We start from the raw sequence: 18,244 nt of genomic DNA on the forward strand, positions 1-18,244 counted from the left end.
CAATGAAACGGTAGAACTTCGGTCAGCACTACTGAGCACGAGAACTGCACAATGAAGCGCAACGAAGTCTGCTAAAAGTTGTAATCATGTCCCGTTATAGTGGCCCCGTATCAATGAAATAATATCGTACCATTGCGACGGGCTCAAAAGTACCGTAGATAACATGAACTGGGATAAAATATCTGATAGATTAAGCCGAATGCGACATCACGATCCGTCGGTGAGATAGTCGATGAGAAAATGATGACTCCTTGACAGCCTTGGCCTCAAAGACACGGTCTAAGCGAGAGATGGGTGTGCAGATAGCAGCTTCTCCACAATTTCTAGTTCGAGGTAGAGCATCAAATAATACCAGCAGTGAGTAGAGACGACAGCACCCGAAAGGCAAGCAACACCTCCGCGGGACACACCAGAAGGTCAGTGTCCGGGGTATTCCCGTTCAAAAGGTGTACTTCTAACTTCGTAGTCCTCGAGAAAGGTACGACCCATTGGTACGGTATCGAGGTCATAAACGAAAGGACATGTCGAGGTAGTTCTTGTGAAAGTATTGTCTCCAATCCGCGGAAGGCACCCCTAAAATTTATCTTTGTTCATCAGTTGCAAACTTCCCACCATGTCCAAAAGGCGCACCGGTGACCAACACAACACATGTAAAATTGATGTTGTCCTGCCATTCAAATCGCGTATTCGTTAGACCCTGTAAAGCGATAGGTAATGCCTACCAAAAGAGTCAAACATACGCCCCTAGGAAGTACATTACTGAAAACTATTACAAATTCACATGACGCCTTACCGCGCCTAACAAGTTCGTGTTCTCATAAGATAACACACGTAAGCTCTCACATCCCCACCCGGTGTATTGCGAATATTCTCTGATCGAAGCGGTGGTCGATCAGAACCTCGGGGACGAAGACAAGTAGGGAATGTTCGCATATAGCCCATCACCGATGATAGCACATTGGTGGAGAATCTGATAACTTCGAAGTATGTGAAAAATAACAGACTTTTGTATTATTGCCGACGTACCTCGAGGAATTGTAAACGAAGCTACCTATCCCTCTTAACTCCATTTCAAAGCTTCCGAGCCGCATCGAAAGATAAAAGTCTCCGGAAGGAACGTGGTTATATATAAGCCTGTGAATTATGGCTTACCTAGACTGGTGTAAAAACGAAGTGGCGTCATGGAGGGTAATGCAAAGATTAAGACGTGTTCAAAATACTAAGAATTGTAAAGCCTTAGTGTCATGGATAATCAAATGGGGGTAAACCACCGCGAAGGCAAAGTACCGAGGGATTCGCTGGTACTAGCATGCCGCTCCCTGAGAGAACCGCTCAGAAGGTCAGTAGGTAGTGTGTCGATCAGCGCTGCACTAAAAATATTTGCTCACAGAAGGTACTCCACTGCACCTAAATAGAACATTCAGGGCATGATAACCGTCGATGGAATGACTCGATCGATGCTCGTAACCTAATCTAGAGCTTTGTTGAACCTTACAAACTACGGTTCCTCAGAGCAGGAAAAGAGGGCACGAACAAATCATTTAAGTTTCACACCAAGACTTATGGCGTGCAACTCGTGCGAAATATCTTGTTGCCGGTTATTCAATCCATAAGGTCCCAAGGTCCCATGGTGTGCAAAAGTTGCCTTAGATATTGGTGGGAGATACCTATCTCGCAATAAACTAGTATGATCATTCAATGGTGCCAGAAGTTACGTTCATGATATTACTCACAGTATTCAGAAGATACGCTAGGAGCACAGAAATCAGCCCAATCTTGGAAAGTCCCAGTCTGTTACAAAAAGACTTCAATTAGTCCCTATGTAGATCAGTTGTCATGTCATGGATAAATGTGGATATGAGAGAAGAAGCTGGGATCACTGTGAGCACCACATAAAACTGCAACCTTCATTCTGCAATAAAGACAAAAACCGAAAAACCCGGCGACTTGCGGATTTGCCACCCATTGAGCAACTACGTATAATTGGACCGAAGCAATAAAAATATGAAAATCCTCACAACGTCTATTATATTTAGAAAACTTGCCGAGCACATGATAAGATATCGAGTCCTTCGACATCAGCTTCCTCATGGGAAAATTGCCTAGCTGTAGCGAATGGGTAGCACCGCGGCGCAGAGGGATACCAAAACTATATTATCTCTGCTACACGATTGGATTTGCCTGAAAAAGAATATAATGGTAAAATCAGGGCCAGTTAAGGGGACATATATGATAAAGGAAGGAAACTCACATAGTTACAACTTCTGACATGTTACTACAACACGGTGGTATCATCCTATTGAGTTACGAGAGAATGGTGCCAAATAAAGGATGTACACACCATCGCCATAATCTACTTTTTTCTCCGAAAGACGGACCCATATCTCAAGATATACTATACTGGAGCACCCTGGTCGGGTAGTCGTTCTATTGCGTACCGTCGGCTGACGATGTACATCAATGGTACACCCGGAATTTTGCGTATGCGTCGACGGAGATCACGATCACAGGTCGCGACGATAAAGCACTTATGTGCAGTTACACGCTGTACGAGACAGTCGTCGGCATATGTGCCTGTGTGACTGCAGTTTAGACGCTCAAAGCGTGGATCACGGGCAACACTACAATATTAAGTAGAAATGAATGGTGGGAATGGTATCGATCAGCATCGATATAACAAGCATATAAGCTAATGCTTACCGGAGGGCTACTCGATATCGGTGACCAAGCTTTTCCAGCTCTGCCATAACACAGTCTGTAACACAAGGTATGCCTAGGGAAAGCGAAAACAGTAATATTAATAATCATTATATAACATATGTATATATGTGTGCATAAGCTTCGATGAACAGTACTCACACTTGGCATACAAGCAGTCCATCATTCCACTGATAAGTTCCAATTTGTTCTGCAAACTGAAATTAATAAAGTTGGTATCTATGAGGACTCGGTATGGCGGCACGAGCTCGGTGTTGTGCTGCAAGAATAGCGACGATGCTATCTGCGGTCTGCGAAAGGAAAGAAAAGAAAAGGGACTCAGCAAAAAACACAAATCTTATCGTGGACAATGCGCACACTCGGCGAACAGCCTTCGCCTTTTCTTCCTCCTCCTTTCGTTTTTGCTTTAGCTGGTTTTCCTTGCTACAAAGATGTTCAAGTTTTCTGCAAAATCTCTACACTTTAGATGGCGACGTACAGACGAGCATCGTTCGGGCTAAGCATGCGTTTCACTGCTGCGAACTTGCGTGTTTTTTTTGCCTTTCCCTGCCCATGATGATAATGATGAGACAGTTGGACATAGATCAGACGCAAAAGAGTGACTTGCCATGATAACTTGCTTTCTGAAGACTGGAGGATGAACGGGAAACCAGTGATGGCCTCAGCCACAGTAATCCACAAACTTCACCATCGTGAGAAAAGTACAATGCCGCTCGATGTTGCAGTCGCATCGGCACACATTCTTGTCGCCTTCAACCACCACACGGCTCACTGCTTGCTTCACTTTGACAGACTCGTTTCTCCATCAAATTTCGTGTAATTTCAATTTTCAGTCACTGCAGCTTGCACAGCAGCAGCGCCCACATTTATAATTGTCAAATCGCGTCAACATTGTCCTGTTATCCTCGCACGCGGTCCCCGTTCTTCGAATTTGGCATCTGCGTAACCTCTACAACTGTTATCTTTCCAGAGAAATCAAATCACCACTGCTACTATGATTCAATGATCCAAAATGCACTGAGTGGCTATTAGAATATGCACCGATTGGAGGAATACAGTCATCAAGTAAAAAAGAAATATCAAGCTGCAGCCACCATCTCGGCCTTTGCACGCTCGTTTCAAACCGCTCCGCTTCAGACTAGCCTTACTGGGTTCTCGAGCACCGATAAAACTTGTAATCTTGCCATGATTCTGACCCGAGATCATGGAATTGCTCGGTTTTCAGTCATCTTGTCAGTGTTCCTCCATCTTTTATTAAATCTAACCAGAAATCTTGCTTCCGAGATCATGGGATACACGGTTTTCAAGATATCCTTAATGTTTCATTAAAAGGAATCAGGAATCTCATAAAAATATCATCATCCTGGCTTCCGAGATCATAGGACACTCTGTCCTCAACCTATCCTGTCTGTACCCCTCCGAGTCCATGAAAACGGGCTAGCTGTCTTGGATTATTACCATGACTCTAACTCCCGCCTTCAAGGACAATACGAATTTCCAAAGTTACCAATTGCTCAAGTTCCACTAAAACTCTGCACGTTCTTAGGCCGCATACACTCATACTGCGCAAAGAAAAAAAATAAACGGCCGATTTATTCTAAAGTTCTGTGGACAATCAACATGCTGTGCTTCAGCTGACTTGTATGCCTATGGTTTCTGATGGAATTTCCGCAGGACGTCACCCTATTATTTACCTTCACTCCATCGTCCCTGGCTTAATCGTCAGCGGTGTCTGTACCCCGCAGAGTTTCCGGGTCAATGCCGTATAAAAAAAACACATTGCAGAGACTTCAATCGCTCTCTTTACTTCTTCAAAACTATCAGGGTCTCCTCAACTCCCACTGAAACTCCACTGACTGATAGGCCGCATACATCCAAGCGCATTTACCCAAGCTGCGCAAAAGAAGATATTGCCAATTTACCTCAAATACCTGAATAAACAAACAAAAGGCTTTACTTCAACCAGCTGACTCATATGGTCGTGGTTTCTAATGGATACTTCTACAGAACGCCACTTCCCAACTATCCTATCTCCTCACCCCGTCGCCCTAGCTTACAATCTAACAAACAATCGCACACGACAGACATCCGCATCGCGGTTAATGCCGATTTAGCCTACGCGTCATCGCGTATCGTTTCAAACCTCACAATCGCCGAAGCACCAGAGCATTTTGACGCGCCCTGCTAATGCCGTACAAAGAGAAACCCATAACGGAGCACTTCAGTTTACTTTTCGATGTGACTTGCGTCTCCTTAACCTGCAATAAAGTTCCGCCCATTCAACATACCAGCCGCATATATTCTTGCAGTGGGAAAAATCAGGTTCACCAAGTTTTGTGAACAAACGAACAGAAAGCCGTCATTCAGCTGACTTGTAGGCTCGTGGTTTCTGAAGGACATTCCCACAGAGCCATCAAGTCCCTTATTGCGTCAACCCCATCTAATTATTAACGGAACTGCAGACTATCGGTATCTCCAGTTAATGCCGATCGACACCTTGGATGCCATCAATCGGTGAAACAGGCAGAACCTCTTGACGTGTCCTGCCAATGCCGTACAACTACCCATGACGGAGTACAATGTAGTCGCTCGTTGCTTCTACTACAATAGGGCAGGGGGGAAATGCACTGGTTTATTCTTCTTCCAGTTGTGTGATTGCAATACATGGCGTGTTAGTGGCCTGCGATTCGCTGATGAGTTGATGCTGATCAAACGATCAATGTATGGTGTACACCCTAGGGGGCCCTTCAACGCCGAAGCAGTGCTGCTATACGCTGAGTGAGCGCTCACGTAAGGACCGAGTCGGCGCCTGTGGGATGACTCTACAGTGTCTGAATCCTGTTCTTCATCTTCGCTAGTGAAATCGGTGTGTCACATATTCGAATTCAGGCTTTTTCGTTTTTCGTTGACTCGATACGCCACAAGAGTATGGAATACAGCGTCCTATCAAAGCAAACGAGATCCCCGCTATCTTATCATCGCTATTTGCCAAACGAGCGACAGAACTTTTATCTCCTTAACCACTGCCGCTTGCTATTGGGGAAGAACATCATGCTGTCGTATGCTTCTTCGTCTTCGTTTTGCATTCATCGCAGAAATCATGAGAAAGACAAAACCTTGTCCAGGCCCGAGGAGGTCACATCACGAATTACGGATCGCTCCGTTACGTCTCACGGTGAATGCATGAACGTGGGACATTGATTCTGCTACCTAGTAGAGAAGCATTGTCGCAGTCTGTGTGGCTAACTATCTCTCATCGCGAACGACAAACCCACTTATCTATCTAATCTGGCGATAACCTCCCAGCATTCTATCGCTGCGATAAGCGTGCGTGGGCGCTCGCAAGGGGCACATAAGGTTATAGTCATTTGCGACGGCAAGAACTGCTATCTGATAGCTTCTCGTGAGTGCATGTGAACGTTTAAAAGCACAGAGATTGGTGGATAGATTGCGCAGTTCTCGTTAAAGGGTATAAAGGTAGGTATGCAAGATGCCGAGGGTGATTCTTAGTCGTAGAGAGGATTTGAATTCGGGATTGGGGACGAGTGGGGTATAGATGGAAGCCTCGCATCAGAAGCTGGAACGGTGATGTGACTGTATCGACGGTGTAGACTCTAGTAGACTTCCTGATCTTCACATCAACGTGAGATGCAGCGCACATTCATCATCATGATAGGCTTTTCTTGGTTGCAATGTTTCAAGGAGGGGAGTGTTGTCAAGGTTCTCTATGCAATGACTTGTTTCATGCTTCAAGGCTCCGTCGACTTATTGGCAATACAGATGCGGACTTGAAGAGCGATCAGTCAACCAACGTACAGGACAGCAGTGTATGTCTGATGCCAAACACAGCTTTTTGGCGGCTTTTTGACATGGAGCTAACTTGCTGATACTTTTTTTTTGGGTTTCTTTTTTGGTAAACTGATGCGGAGACAAACGGAATTTTGCAGGTTTAGGAATCTTAGGATGGTGGCTGAAAATGAAGATCGGACTTGACCGTGCTAGGGATATGAATAGCTTAGTGAAATCTGGGATACCCATGAGTGTGTACCTGGACCTGACAATGCAAAATGCATCTCTCCACATGCACGCACAAACGCCTCGGAGGGCGGTGGGAAGAATAGACTGAGTTTTCGGCATTCAAACATGTCTGTGACACACGTGTTTTTATTGAAAAATAGCAAGAAAAGACCCAAGGAAAGAAACCAGGTTTTGGGAGCGTACGATTCGAACGGCGAAGCTAAGAAGAAGGAAGGGTTCTCCGTGCACTACGAAGCGAGGTGTGAGTCGTCGACAAGTCTGGATGGCGAATTGGCGCGGACCTTGGATAGAGGAGATGGGAAGGACCAATCATGGGTAGTAAACGGGTTGAATACCGGGAAGACTAGCCGATCGAGCGTCTAGAGACAACGTGTTCAAGGTTGAAGGTTGGTGCAGACGCTCGGGGTGAGTGAGAAGATAGACTCGGAGGCGGTGTGCGCGGAGATGGTGTTTCAAAAGTTTTCCAGTGGTCGAGGATGAGGCTGTTGCGAGCTTATCGATCGGGGCTGTCAGTGGTCGATATGGGAAGGTGTCGTCCGAGATTCATGGGCTGATGTTGAGTACGTTTGATTTATGAGTTCGTCGGATGTTTACTTGCGGCGAGGTGGCGAGAGACTAGGAAATGGTGGTGGTGATAGCTATTGGGTTCAGAGGGCCAGGAACTAGAAGACATATGAACATGGGGTGCCATTGGGTGCGTATTGAGGGGACGTGGAGGCTCGTATCGTGATGGAGCGACGTGAACGGATCTTGAAAGGTTGAAGGTTGAAGAGCACAGTACAAAAATGACGTGAAGAATAAGATATCTGGTGGTGGTGACTAGTGCTGGGATTGAGAACCGCTGTAAGATGCCAGTGCATGTGGGGACAGGAACGAAGATAGTCAGGGCGAAAATTAATAAAAATAGGGAAAGTGACAAGAAAATGAGCAGTAACGATGGATATGAAATATTAGATCTAATCTGAGAGATAAGTCCGCGGGAGTCTAGACAGGATTGAGAGGAAAAAGAGATGTCTGAGTGTGTGAGCAGGAAAGAAAGACGAATATTCCATCGGATTTTCTCGGTTTCTTTTCTGAGGAATTAGACCAAAATGAAGGAAAGAAGGAAAGTAGCTGGCCTGGGAGAACAGAGATCCAAGGCAAGATCTCGACAGAGCCAAATCGGGAAGTGCAGTGAGAGACCGTCAGAGTTTGGATTTGGGCGGAGGGATCCCTCGACACGACCAAGTCTCACAGCTTTCCCATTCCTTTTCGGTCGGATCTCATTCACCACTCTATCATGCACAAAAACTATATAAGTTCCTCGCTTTCTCCCTCTCCCTCATCACTTATCCCCCTCCTCGTTCAACACGACAATGACCATCGTACCCGCTGACCGTCGCTTCAACTCTGCCATTAAGCCCCTTAAAGCTGCACCTCAAAGTGTCCCTATCCCTGCATTTCCCAATGGCAATGGCACACATGTCAACGACGTTGCTGCCACCGACTCCAGCTCAAGCTTGCTTGCCAACTTCATCGACGGCATTAGAGAACTCGAGGCATATAGGTCTGTCTGGCCTCCTCATATCCAAGAATAACACTCACTCTTCATCTAGGAACGGAAAGCCTGTTACAGTAGACGGTCACACGCTCTCCATTCCAGCTGTTGCTGCTGCTGCGCGGTATAGCGCATCTATTCAGCTCGATGACTCGCAGCATGTCCGTGACCGTGTCCAGTCCAGCCGCAATGCCATAGCCAGTAAAGTTGCTTCGGGAATCAGCGTATACGGTGTTAGCACAGGTTTCGGCGGCAGTGGTATGTCTTTTTTTCCTGTCACGGCCAGGCAACATCACTCATCCTCTCTCATTCATTTCCAGCCGACACTCGCACAGACGATGCCATAGCACTCGGCAGTGCTCTTCTACAGCACCAACATATCGGCATTCTTCCTTCATCAACAACAGAACCTCTCAATGTACTCCCTCTTGGTGATCCAATGGGCTCGTCCATGCCAGAAGCCTGGGTTAGGGGTGCTATCCTCATCCGCATGAACTCACTCATCCGTGGCCACTCTGGTGTACGGTGGGAGCTTATCGAGAGAATGGCGTCTCTTCTCCGCGAGAACATAACACCAATGGTACCTTTACGAGGCAGCATATCCGCTTCCGGAGGTATGCGCCTTATCTCCATCAGCCACTTACGTCCGAACAATGTCCTGATTTTTTTCTGTTTCTCTCTTTTTTAGATCTTTCGTCCCTCTCTTATATCGCCGGCACCCTCATTGGCAACCCCTCCATTAGGGTGTTTGATGGACCAGCTACTTTTGGTTATCGCCGCGTCGTCTCTTCCCGAAAAGCTCTTGCTGACCACAATATCGATCCTCTTCCCCTTGCATCAAAAGAGCATCTTGGTATCCTCAATGGCACAGCTTTCTCAGCCTCCGTCGCTTCGCTTGCGTTGAATGATGCGGCACATTTGGCTATTCTTGCCCAGGTCTGCACTGCAATGGGTACGGAGGCTCTTCTTGGTACACAAGCCTCATTCGACCCATTCATCCATCGCGTCGCACGACCTCACCCTGGCCAGGTATGTGTTAACACAGCCCATCAGCTGGTCACGTGACGTTAACCGAGTAATGTTTAGATTGAAGTTGCAGACACAATTTACGATCTTTTGCAAGGTAGTACGCTTGCTCAGACCCATGAAGAAGAACTCACCATCGAGCAAGACCAGGGCAAGCTTCGCCAAGATCGTTATTCGCTCAGAACAGCACCCCAATTCCTTGGCCCTCAAGTTGAGGACATCCTTGCTGCCCTCTCTACCGTGACACAAGAATGCAATTCCAGTGAGTTTTCACGTCTTTTCAGCCCTAATTTCAGTCTATTGATAGCCTTTATATTCTCCTTAAGCCACTGACAACCCTCTTGTTGATGGCGAGACTGGTGCTGTGCACCACGGTGGCAACTTCCAGGCGATGGCTGTCACGAATGCCATGGAGAAGACCCGCCTTTCACTTCATCACATTGGAAAACTGCTCTTTGCGCAGTGCACAGAACTTGTGAACCCAACAATGAATCGCGGTCTCCCACCGTCACTCGCGGCGACTGATCCCTCCCTCAATTACCACGCCAAAGGCATTGACATCGCAACTGCCGCATACGTGGGTGAGCTCGGCCACCTAGCAAACCCGGTTTCGACACATGTACAGTCTGCGGAGATGCACAATCAATCTGTCAAGTGAGTCGCCCTTTTTTCTGGGTTTTCAGATTCCTTCATCATAATCAACATCTGCTGACCGTGATGCAATTTCTACCTTCAGCTCCCTTGCCCTGATTTCCGCACGTGCAACCATCAATGCACTCGATGTGCTTTCCATGCTCACAGCCTCCTACCTCTACGTTCTCTGTCAAGCACTCGACCTGCGTGCACTCCAAGCCGAGCTTTACCAAGGCCTCTCTGCCATTGCCGTGGAAGAACTCACCGCGACTTTTGGAGCGTCGCTCTTGTCGAGCGATCTGCAAACAGCCTGCGACAGAGTCTGTGACACTATGCGCGACAAGCTCGATCAGACCTCTACGATGGACGGCGTCGACCGTATGAAAGCCGTCGCAGCCTCTGCCACCATCCCTCTCGTTGATATCCTCTCAGGGGCCACCTCAGGCCTCACTCCCAGCACCGCCGGCGTCCTCTTCTCTTCCATTCCTCACTTCCGCGCACAAGTCGCGAAGCGCGCTGCAGAGCTGCTGAAGCAGCTTCAACACGACTACCTATATGGTGCGAAGGGTGCAGCGCCTGCGAGTGGGTGTTTGAATCGGACGAAGAGTGTATATGAGTTTGTGAGACTGACGCTTGGGATTCGGATGCATGGGAGTGAAAACTTTGGGATGTTTGGGAACGGGCTTGGAGTGGAGGATGTGACGCTTGGCCAGAATATCTCATTGATCCATGAGGCGATACGGGACGGGAAGATGCAGAGCGTTGTCGTTGGGTTGTTTGAATGAGGTGGGCTGACTTTGCAGCTTTGTGTTTCTCGTTCCCAGCCATTTTTTTTCACTGCCACGCTGCCATCTTTCATTGTAATTCATGACTCGACATACATTCATATTAGAACTCGGAAGGTTGTTCACTTACTCTTACTTATGCTATCATAGATAATTTTTTGTTGTATTTTCCATGGTGTAGGAATAGAAATGAAAAAGCGCGCGCGCATGTTTTGCGTCTTTTTTTTTTTTGGCTTAAACTTGAGATCTTTTTTTTTGTTTTTTTTTTTTCGTAGTGTTCGTCGTAGTTTCGAGACGGAGAACGCCAATCGAAATTCAGAGATATACGTATACGATTGGGTCGGGTGTTTTCTTTGGTTTTGATTGGTCAGACTGGACTACATACAAAGCTAGTCCGAGTCCTTAATCCATCCCAGCTGGACATCGTAACATCGTATCAAAATCAGGATCGCGGCTCAGCTACTAGAAAACAATGAGTTTGGCAGATTACTAGTAGAAGGGAGACAATTGTTTTGGTAAGGTTTGGTATAAACCTACCTTCCCTCGCTGATAATAACTTAACCAATCAATAATAGATAGCGATATCTAGTCTTCTGACTCCCTCCCTTAGTCAGACCGAACAATGACTCGGATATGAAAGTCGATACCACTAATTAGCATTGACATCTCTTCCTGCATTTTCTTGCATATCTCTTCTCTATAAGTACACTTCGGAACTTGAAGTTATCATGACGGACCGCAAAGTGCTTATCGTCGGCGCAGGCTGCTTTGGGATCTCGACGGCGTATCATCTTTTGAAAAGAGGGTATGGAGATGTGACCATCATCGACCGTTCCGTGGTTCTGCCAGCCCCAGATGCAGCTAGCACTGATATGAATAAGGGTAAGCCAGAAACCCCCTTTTACATTACTTCCAAGATCCGCTGCTTTCTTTATTCTTGCTCCATCTGAAGAGCAATGCCTGATATCTGATTTCTGATGCTACTATGAATTCCACCCCTTTCAATCCCGTATCGCAATCGATTTACCATCATCGCTATTTACCGCATCTTGCCATCACTGGACACCCGATCGCCTTCTCTGCCGTGCGCCTCAGTCGTCCGTTCCAGCTATTCCGATATCTTCTACTCCAAATTGGCACAGGAGGCCATACGAGCATGGAAGAATGAAGAAGATTGGGGTACTACCTATCACGAGTGCGCGCCATTATCTATAAACATGATCCATCCGGTTTTTCTTCTCCTCCTTTCTCCCTTTTCTCCGGATTGAATTGTAACCGTATTGACTTTTTTGTTTTTTTCTCATGGCCTTGCTTTGCTGCTTCGTCCGAACGCGCATCGAATCGAACTGAATCTTAACCTCTCCCTCGTGGGTCCATTCTCTAAATTTTCGTTTGGGTCATCGCAAGATCCGGCGTGGTTGTTCTGGACCCCCCTGCCGCGGTCGGCGAAGGTCCCATTGAGTCCTATGCCGACATGTCGTTTGACAACGACGTCGAAATTGGTGCGAGGGTGAGGAGATTGGAGGATAGCACCGCCGTGCGCTCCGTCTTCCCATCCTCAGTCGCATCCAGCGGACGCCTAGCCCCTCTCTCGGATGCCACCGGTTACCTCGCCAGCGATGGTGGGTGGGCTGAAGCTGCGCAGGGCGTATCGCTCATGACTTCCCGCGTCGTTGCCCTCGGGGGAAGGGTCGTCCCTGGAAAGACGGCAGAAGGACTCGTACGGGAGGACGGCGCGACGAAGGGCGTGAGGTGTACAGATGGATCTTTGTTCTATGCCGATTTGGTCGTTCTAGCTGCGGGGTCGTGGATGGCGTCTTCTTTCCCAGAGCTGAATCTAGATACGAAATGTCTTGCTACTGGGTGCGTGGCCATGCGTTGTTCCTGTGTGTTTCTATGTCTTGTTATGAGTCATAGACTAACGGGTTTTGATTTAGGCAAAGTGTCGCGATGGTTCAATTGACGCGCGAAGAAGCGGACGTTTATCGAGATTGCCCTGTCGTGTTAAATTTTAGGACTGGATTCTACATTTTCCCAGTACGGACGGATCTTCGTTATCTCAATTTTTGTATTTTCTGACGTATTTATTTACCTTTTTTTAACATTTCAACAGCCTGACAAACATGATGTGGTAAAACTGTCTATACACGCCGCAGGCCATACGCACATGGCTCCTCACCCCACCGCTCAAAGGCTGATCTCTACTCCACGAACCATACTCTCGCACGCCGATGAAGGTCTCCGCATACCTAGAACAGTCGCCATTGAACTGCGGGGTCATCTGAGCCATATATACCCTGAGCTCGCCAACAAACCGTTTATTCAAACTCGCATGTGCTGGTAAGATCCGGTTTGCATCTCTTGGTGTTGTTCATTCTGGTTTATGATTTTTCATTGGATATTGGTTAATGAATGGCGATATAATATCAATGCTATGAATACTATTAGGTACACCGATTCACCTGACGGAGATTGGGTGATTGGCCATTATCAGGGTGATCCTTCGTTGGTTCTAGCTACTGCTGGAAGTGGCCACGCTTACAAGGTATGACGTTCTTATCATGTCTGGAATTTCTGTACGAGCTAAGTCTGTAATCTCTACCAAGTTCCTTCCGGTCATTGGGCGCCTTGTGGCGGATATTATTCAAGGTACAAGTGACCGAGCAACGGTTGATAGATTCTCATTGGAGCGTCATCATGATTACATTGACTTATCAAGAAGCATGCGCATAATCGCGCAAGAACTGGACGTCGCCACCTTATGCTCGCCCCAAGATCTACTTCCTTAAGTAGTCACATATGATGAACAGGCTGTTTCCAGCTCATGCCATTGTAGTAAATAGTGTCTAAGTGTAGATGTACATGAAGATTGACTCTCCTTTTACTATTCCCCTTCATATTATACATCGTGCACCAGGGATCATGCCCGTACACCGACGAATTCCCGCCATGACCGAACTTCTGATGGTATATGTCCTTCGGTGTAACTCTTCAACCCACCTGTGGGTATCTTTTTGGCTAGACTCTCCATAAAAAGCTGGGCATTACGCGCGTTATTCAGTAATGGCAAGCCAAAGTCGACCGCATTTCTAGCAATCCAAAATGATAAGGAATCCGGACGGAACATGGTTGAAATCTAACTCACCGTCTCGCGACGTAATCCTCATCAGTCGCACTTGTGCCTCGCGACTTTGCCAAGTTAACGACACACTGGATGTTGTGTTCGTCAAATACAATTTTAAGCTTTCGCTTGTCCTTGGTTGGGAATATGATACGTTTTGCTGATACGTAAGGAATGTTGTTCAAAAAGTCCTCAACAACCGGTGAAGAGCAGTAGAGTTTGAAGCCTAGATCTTGCATTCCTTTTGCGACAGTTGCCATCTCTGGCTTGGAAATGTCTCCTCCGATAAGGACACCTGAACCTTCAGCTGGAACCTTGAAACCGGTGGTACTGAGCAAAGAAGCCCAGTATGCCTCGTGGATGTCCTTGCCGAAACTTGCGACTTCTCCAGTCGATGCCATTTCTAGTTAAAGCGATGTATCAGCCATGTCTCAGGAGACAACATCCTTGAACAAACTGATTACTCACCGACTCCCAAGAAGGGATCAGCACCTCCCAAACGAGTCCAGGAGAACTGAGCAACCTTGATTGAGGTGTAATCTCTCTCTTGCGCCATGATATCGACGGGCTCAGGTACGTCTTGGTTGACGATGGCGGTGGTGGCGGTGTCGATGAAGTTATGTCCAAGCACCTTGGATACGAATGGGAACGACCGCGATGCGCGGAGGTTGCACTCGATAACCTTGAGCTGGGCTTCTTCATTAGGTCCATCAGCAGGCTTCTTGATGATCTGCATATTGTAAGGTCCAGAAATCTTGAATGCAGTCGCGACTTTCTCTGCAATAGTCTTCAAGCGCGACATGTCTTCCGGAGTCAGGGAGAACGGAGGTAGGACAAGGGTGGCATCACCGGAGTGCACACCAGCGTTCTCAACGTGTTCAGAGACAGCGTGGACGAGAAGTTTACCATCGTGGGCGACAGCATCGACGTCGATTTCTTGTGCATTGTCGATGAACTTGGTGATCACGACTGGGTGAAGAGGTGACACGTCGGCGGCTGCAGAGAGATTGTATTCGAGGGTGGATTCTTCGTAGACCACGTTCATGGCCGCGCCAGAGAGAACGTAGGAAGGACGGATAAGGACGGGGTATCTAATGTAATGGCCTTTAGTTATTCCGCATTGATGAGCAAAGTCAGATTACTTACCCCACTTTCTGAGCAAAGGCTTTGGCAGCATCGACAGTTGTAACTTCAACCCACTCAGGTTGATCGACACCAATACTATCAAGCACAGACGAGAATTTGTGTCGGTCCTCAGCAGTGTCGATCATCTCGGGGTCAGTACCAAGAACCTTGACGCCATTCTCCTTGAGACGCAGAGCAATGTTTTGAGGAAGTTGTCCTAAGGTGGAGTGGTTTAGTTTGTCAAGTCCAAATCACAAAAGAAAAATAAATCCTCACCTCCCACACTGACGACGACACCTTGAGATTGTTCCAGTTCGTAAATGTCCATGACACGTTCATAGCCAAGTTCCTCGAAGTACAAGCGGTCGGCTTCGTCAAAGTCCGTGGACACTGTCTCCGGGTTGTAGTTGATCATGATGGTCCTCCTGCCCATGTCTCGCAATTTACGAGCGCACGTTACAGCACACCAGTCAAATTCGACGCTACTGCCGATACGGTACACACCACTGCCCAAAACCATTGTTCCATGTTCGTCGAACTCGACATCATGCTCGGAAGCATTGTAGGTTGTGTAGAGGTAGTTTGTATGCGCAGGGTATTCAGCGGCTAGTGTATCTATTCTCTTCACGAAAGGAGTAATGCCAAGGGATTTTCGGTGAGCACGGACATTGTCTTCCTTAGACGAAACCAGGTCGGCAATTTGGGAGTCAGAGAATCCCATACATTTGGCCTGTTTCATAACCTCGTGGTCGATGTTCTCCACTGAACTACACGATTTGATAGCGTAGTGTGTGTTCACGATGTTCTCTATCTTGTAGAGGAACCACTACAAACCAAGAGGCTCGTGAAAAAGCTAAGTTATACAAACTGATCTCCCTTACCTTGTCGATTTTGGTCAGAGCATGCAGATGGTCAACAGTATAGTGTTTGTTGTACATGGCATAGGCGATGGCAAACAGACGCATATCCGTAGGATTCGAAAGGGCGTGGTCCAAATCTTCGGGCTGTACGTATGCCTCAAATCCTTTCCATCGAGGGTCCACTTGCCTGATAGCCTTTTGCAAACTCTCCTCGAATGTACGACCGATAGCCATGACTTCACCGACACTCTTCATTGACGAACCGACTTCCCGGTTGACCTGAGTTGAGAATTTCGCAAGATCCCATTTGGGGATCTTAGTAACGATGTAGTCAAGAGAGGGCTCGAAGCACGCCGTAGTCGTTTTCGTGACAGCATTGGGGAGCTCGGGAAGGGTGTGACCAAGGGCAATTTTCGCCGCAGTGTATGCGAGGGGGTAACCAGTAGCCTTCGAAGCAAGGGCACTAGAAAGGATCAACGTGTTAGCTAAACCCGCGCAATGCACGCCATTAATCACGAACCTTGAACGACTCAGGCTATTATAACCGACGATATTTGCATGAGAGAATGTGACATAAGAAAGAAAAACGCAAGTCCTTACCGAGCATTCACCTCAATGACGCAATACTCACGCGAGAAGGGGTTGAGTGCGTATTGAATGTTACATTCTCCGACGACGCCTAGATGCCTGATGACCTTGAGAGCTGCACTTCGAAGCATGTGGTATTCGTCGTCCGGGAGGGTCTGCGAGGGAGCCACCACGATGGAATCGCCGGTGTGAGTGCCAAGAGGGTCGAAGTTTTCCATGTTACAGCAGATAATAGTGTTCTATGACATATGTAAGTCAATGACAAGCTACAAGAAGAAGAAAGACACGTACATCTGCAGCATCACGGACGACTTCGTATTCCAGTTCTTTCCATCCTTTCATACTACGTTCGATGAGCACTTGAGGACTAAGACTCAAACTTTTTGCAGAAAGATCGCGCAGTTCGTCGGGGTTGTTCGCAAAACCAGATCCAAGACCACCTAATGTGAACGCAGATCGCAGAATGACCGGGTAACCAATAGTTTCAGCTGCTGCCAGAGCATCGTTAACTGACGAAACGGCAGTCGACTGAGCCACAGGGATATCGATTTCTGTGCAAGACGAGTTAGAAAGAGCAAATCAAGGAGACAATAAATTTTGAGATAGATTCTGCAGGCGACCTGGTTTCACAACCAGAATCACCCCGAACTAACACATAGGGAGAACGAAATAAAAGCGAACTATAATTCACCCTTTAATGCCTGTACGAAAAGATCACGGTCTTCGGAGATTTCAAGAGTCCTGATGGGGGTTCCCAAAACTCTGATGCCTAGCCTGTCCAAAACACCCATCTTGTCAAGTGCAATACCGACATTGAGGGCACTCTGTCCACCAAAAGTCAAGAGGATACCGTCTGGTCGTTCCTTTTCCAGCACATATGCTACATAATCCGCGGTAATTGGCAAGAAGTAAACTTCAGAAGCTAGTTGATGAGATGTCTGCCAGGTAGCGATGTTAGGGTTGATGAGTACAGCTTCGACGCCCTCCTCTCGCAGAGCCTTCATTGCCTGTGATCCCGAGTAGTCGAATTCACCGGCCTGGCCAATGCTGAGGCCTCCACTGCCTACGACGACGACTTTCTTGACATCAGGGCGCGGTATTTTGGGCAGGACCTTTGCAGAGATTCTACGGGCGAGTTCGGATGGTGAGTTTATGACATGTTCTCCGTCTTTGGGAGCGTATGAGCCAACTGCAGGAGCAGCTACAGCTCGCAGTGGTTTTGTGTGTGCAATGAAGCGGCGAGGGGATGAATGAAAGTAACGCGTCCAATGCTTAGGTTGTCGACAAGAAGACAAATGTCGGTTTAAAACCGAGCTTAGCTGGAGTGCCATGGTGGAAATGGCCCAGCAGCTCAGTACAAGGATCTGTTCCTTGGAGGCGTACCCTTTAAAGCTTTTTGCGTGACTCGATGCTCAAATTTTTGCACTCCATATAAGGAAGGACCTTAACGTTAACAAATATAAGCGCCAAAGGTTCCGGACTCAAACTTCACTTCCTTGAAATACCTATGCATACATACGCTAACACTGATATTTGATAGATCAACGTGCGAGTCTCGTCAGACACAGCACCAGCGCTTGTTACCTTTCGCGAAAGCTTTATAATTGCTTACTAGCACTCTATCCTCCGGGTAACCCTCGCGCAATACGCTCTTCACATCACGCGGCAGGACGAACCGCCAAACGTGGCGGCTTGCCGCAGACTTATGCCCTTCGCATCTGATCGCCCTACTTTTGTCGCAGTATTTCAAGTCCTTATGCGGCTTGTTGTACTCTTTTGCAACCTTCGCTCCGCTTTGTGGCCCCCCATCGAC

General features: G+C 47.4%; 3 protein-coding genes across 3 annotated transcripts; 1 reads left to right on the forward strand and 2 right to left on the reverse strand.

The window, feature by feature from the left end:
• Positions 1-2,111: 2,111 nt before the first annotated feature.
• SERLADRAFT_463081 (uncharacterized protein) lies at positions 2,112-3,407 on the reverse strand (the record flags this gene model as incomplete). Its single annotated transcript, XM_007316357.1, has 8 exons — positions 2,112-2,181; positions 2,252-2,275; positions 2,342-2,621; positions 2,701-2,773; positions 2,860-3,008; positions 3,076-3,141; positions 3,197-3,264; positions 3,326-3,407. 6 exons carry the CDS (start codon positions 3,326-3,328, stop codon positions 2,396-2,398), a joined length of 585 nt encoding a protein of 194 aa, XP_007316419.1.
• A 5,337-nt stretch (positions 3,408-8,744) lies between these two features.
• Positions 8,745-10,962, forward strand: SERLADRAFT_447477 (uncharacterized protein; the record flags this gene model as incomplete). Its single annotated transcript, XM_007316358.1, has 5 exons — positions 8,745-8,907; positions 8,982-9,322; positions 9,380-9,581; positions 9,646-9,973; positions 10,056-10,962. 5 exons carry the CDS (start codon positions 8,745-8,747, stop codon positions 10,735-10,737), a joined length of 1,716 nt encoding a protein of 571 aa, XP_007316420.1.
• Positions 10,963-12,887: 1,925 nt separating this feature from the next.
• On the reverse strand, positions 12,888-17,762 carry SERLADRAFT_447478 (uncharacterized protein; the record flags this gene model as incomplete). The annotated part of the gene is made up of 12 exons (XM_007316359.1): positions 12,888-13,077; positions 13,186-13,278; positions 13,340-13,826; positions 13,883-14,261; positions 14,327-14,949; positions 15,005-15,200; positions 15,260-15,809; positions 15,865-16,306; positions 16,444-16,670; positions 16,723-16,982; positions 17,123-17,702; positions 17,742-17,762. The coding sequence occupies 10 exons, from the start codon at positions 17,760-17,762 to the stop codon at positions 13,658-13,660; spliced, it is 3,447 nt and encodes a 1,148-aa protein (XP_007316421.1).
• Between the last annotated feature and the right edge of the window lie 482 nt (positions 17,763-18,244).

This window comes from Serpula lacrymans (genome assembly GCF_000218685.1).
Source record: "Serpula lacrymans var. lacrymans S7.9 unplaced genomic scaffold SERLAscaffold_5, whole genome shotgun sequence".
Lineage (NCBI taxonomy): Eukaryota > Fungi > Basidiomycota > Agaricomycetes > Boletales > Serpulaceae > Serpula > Serpula lacrymans.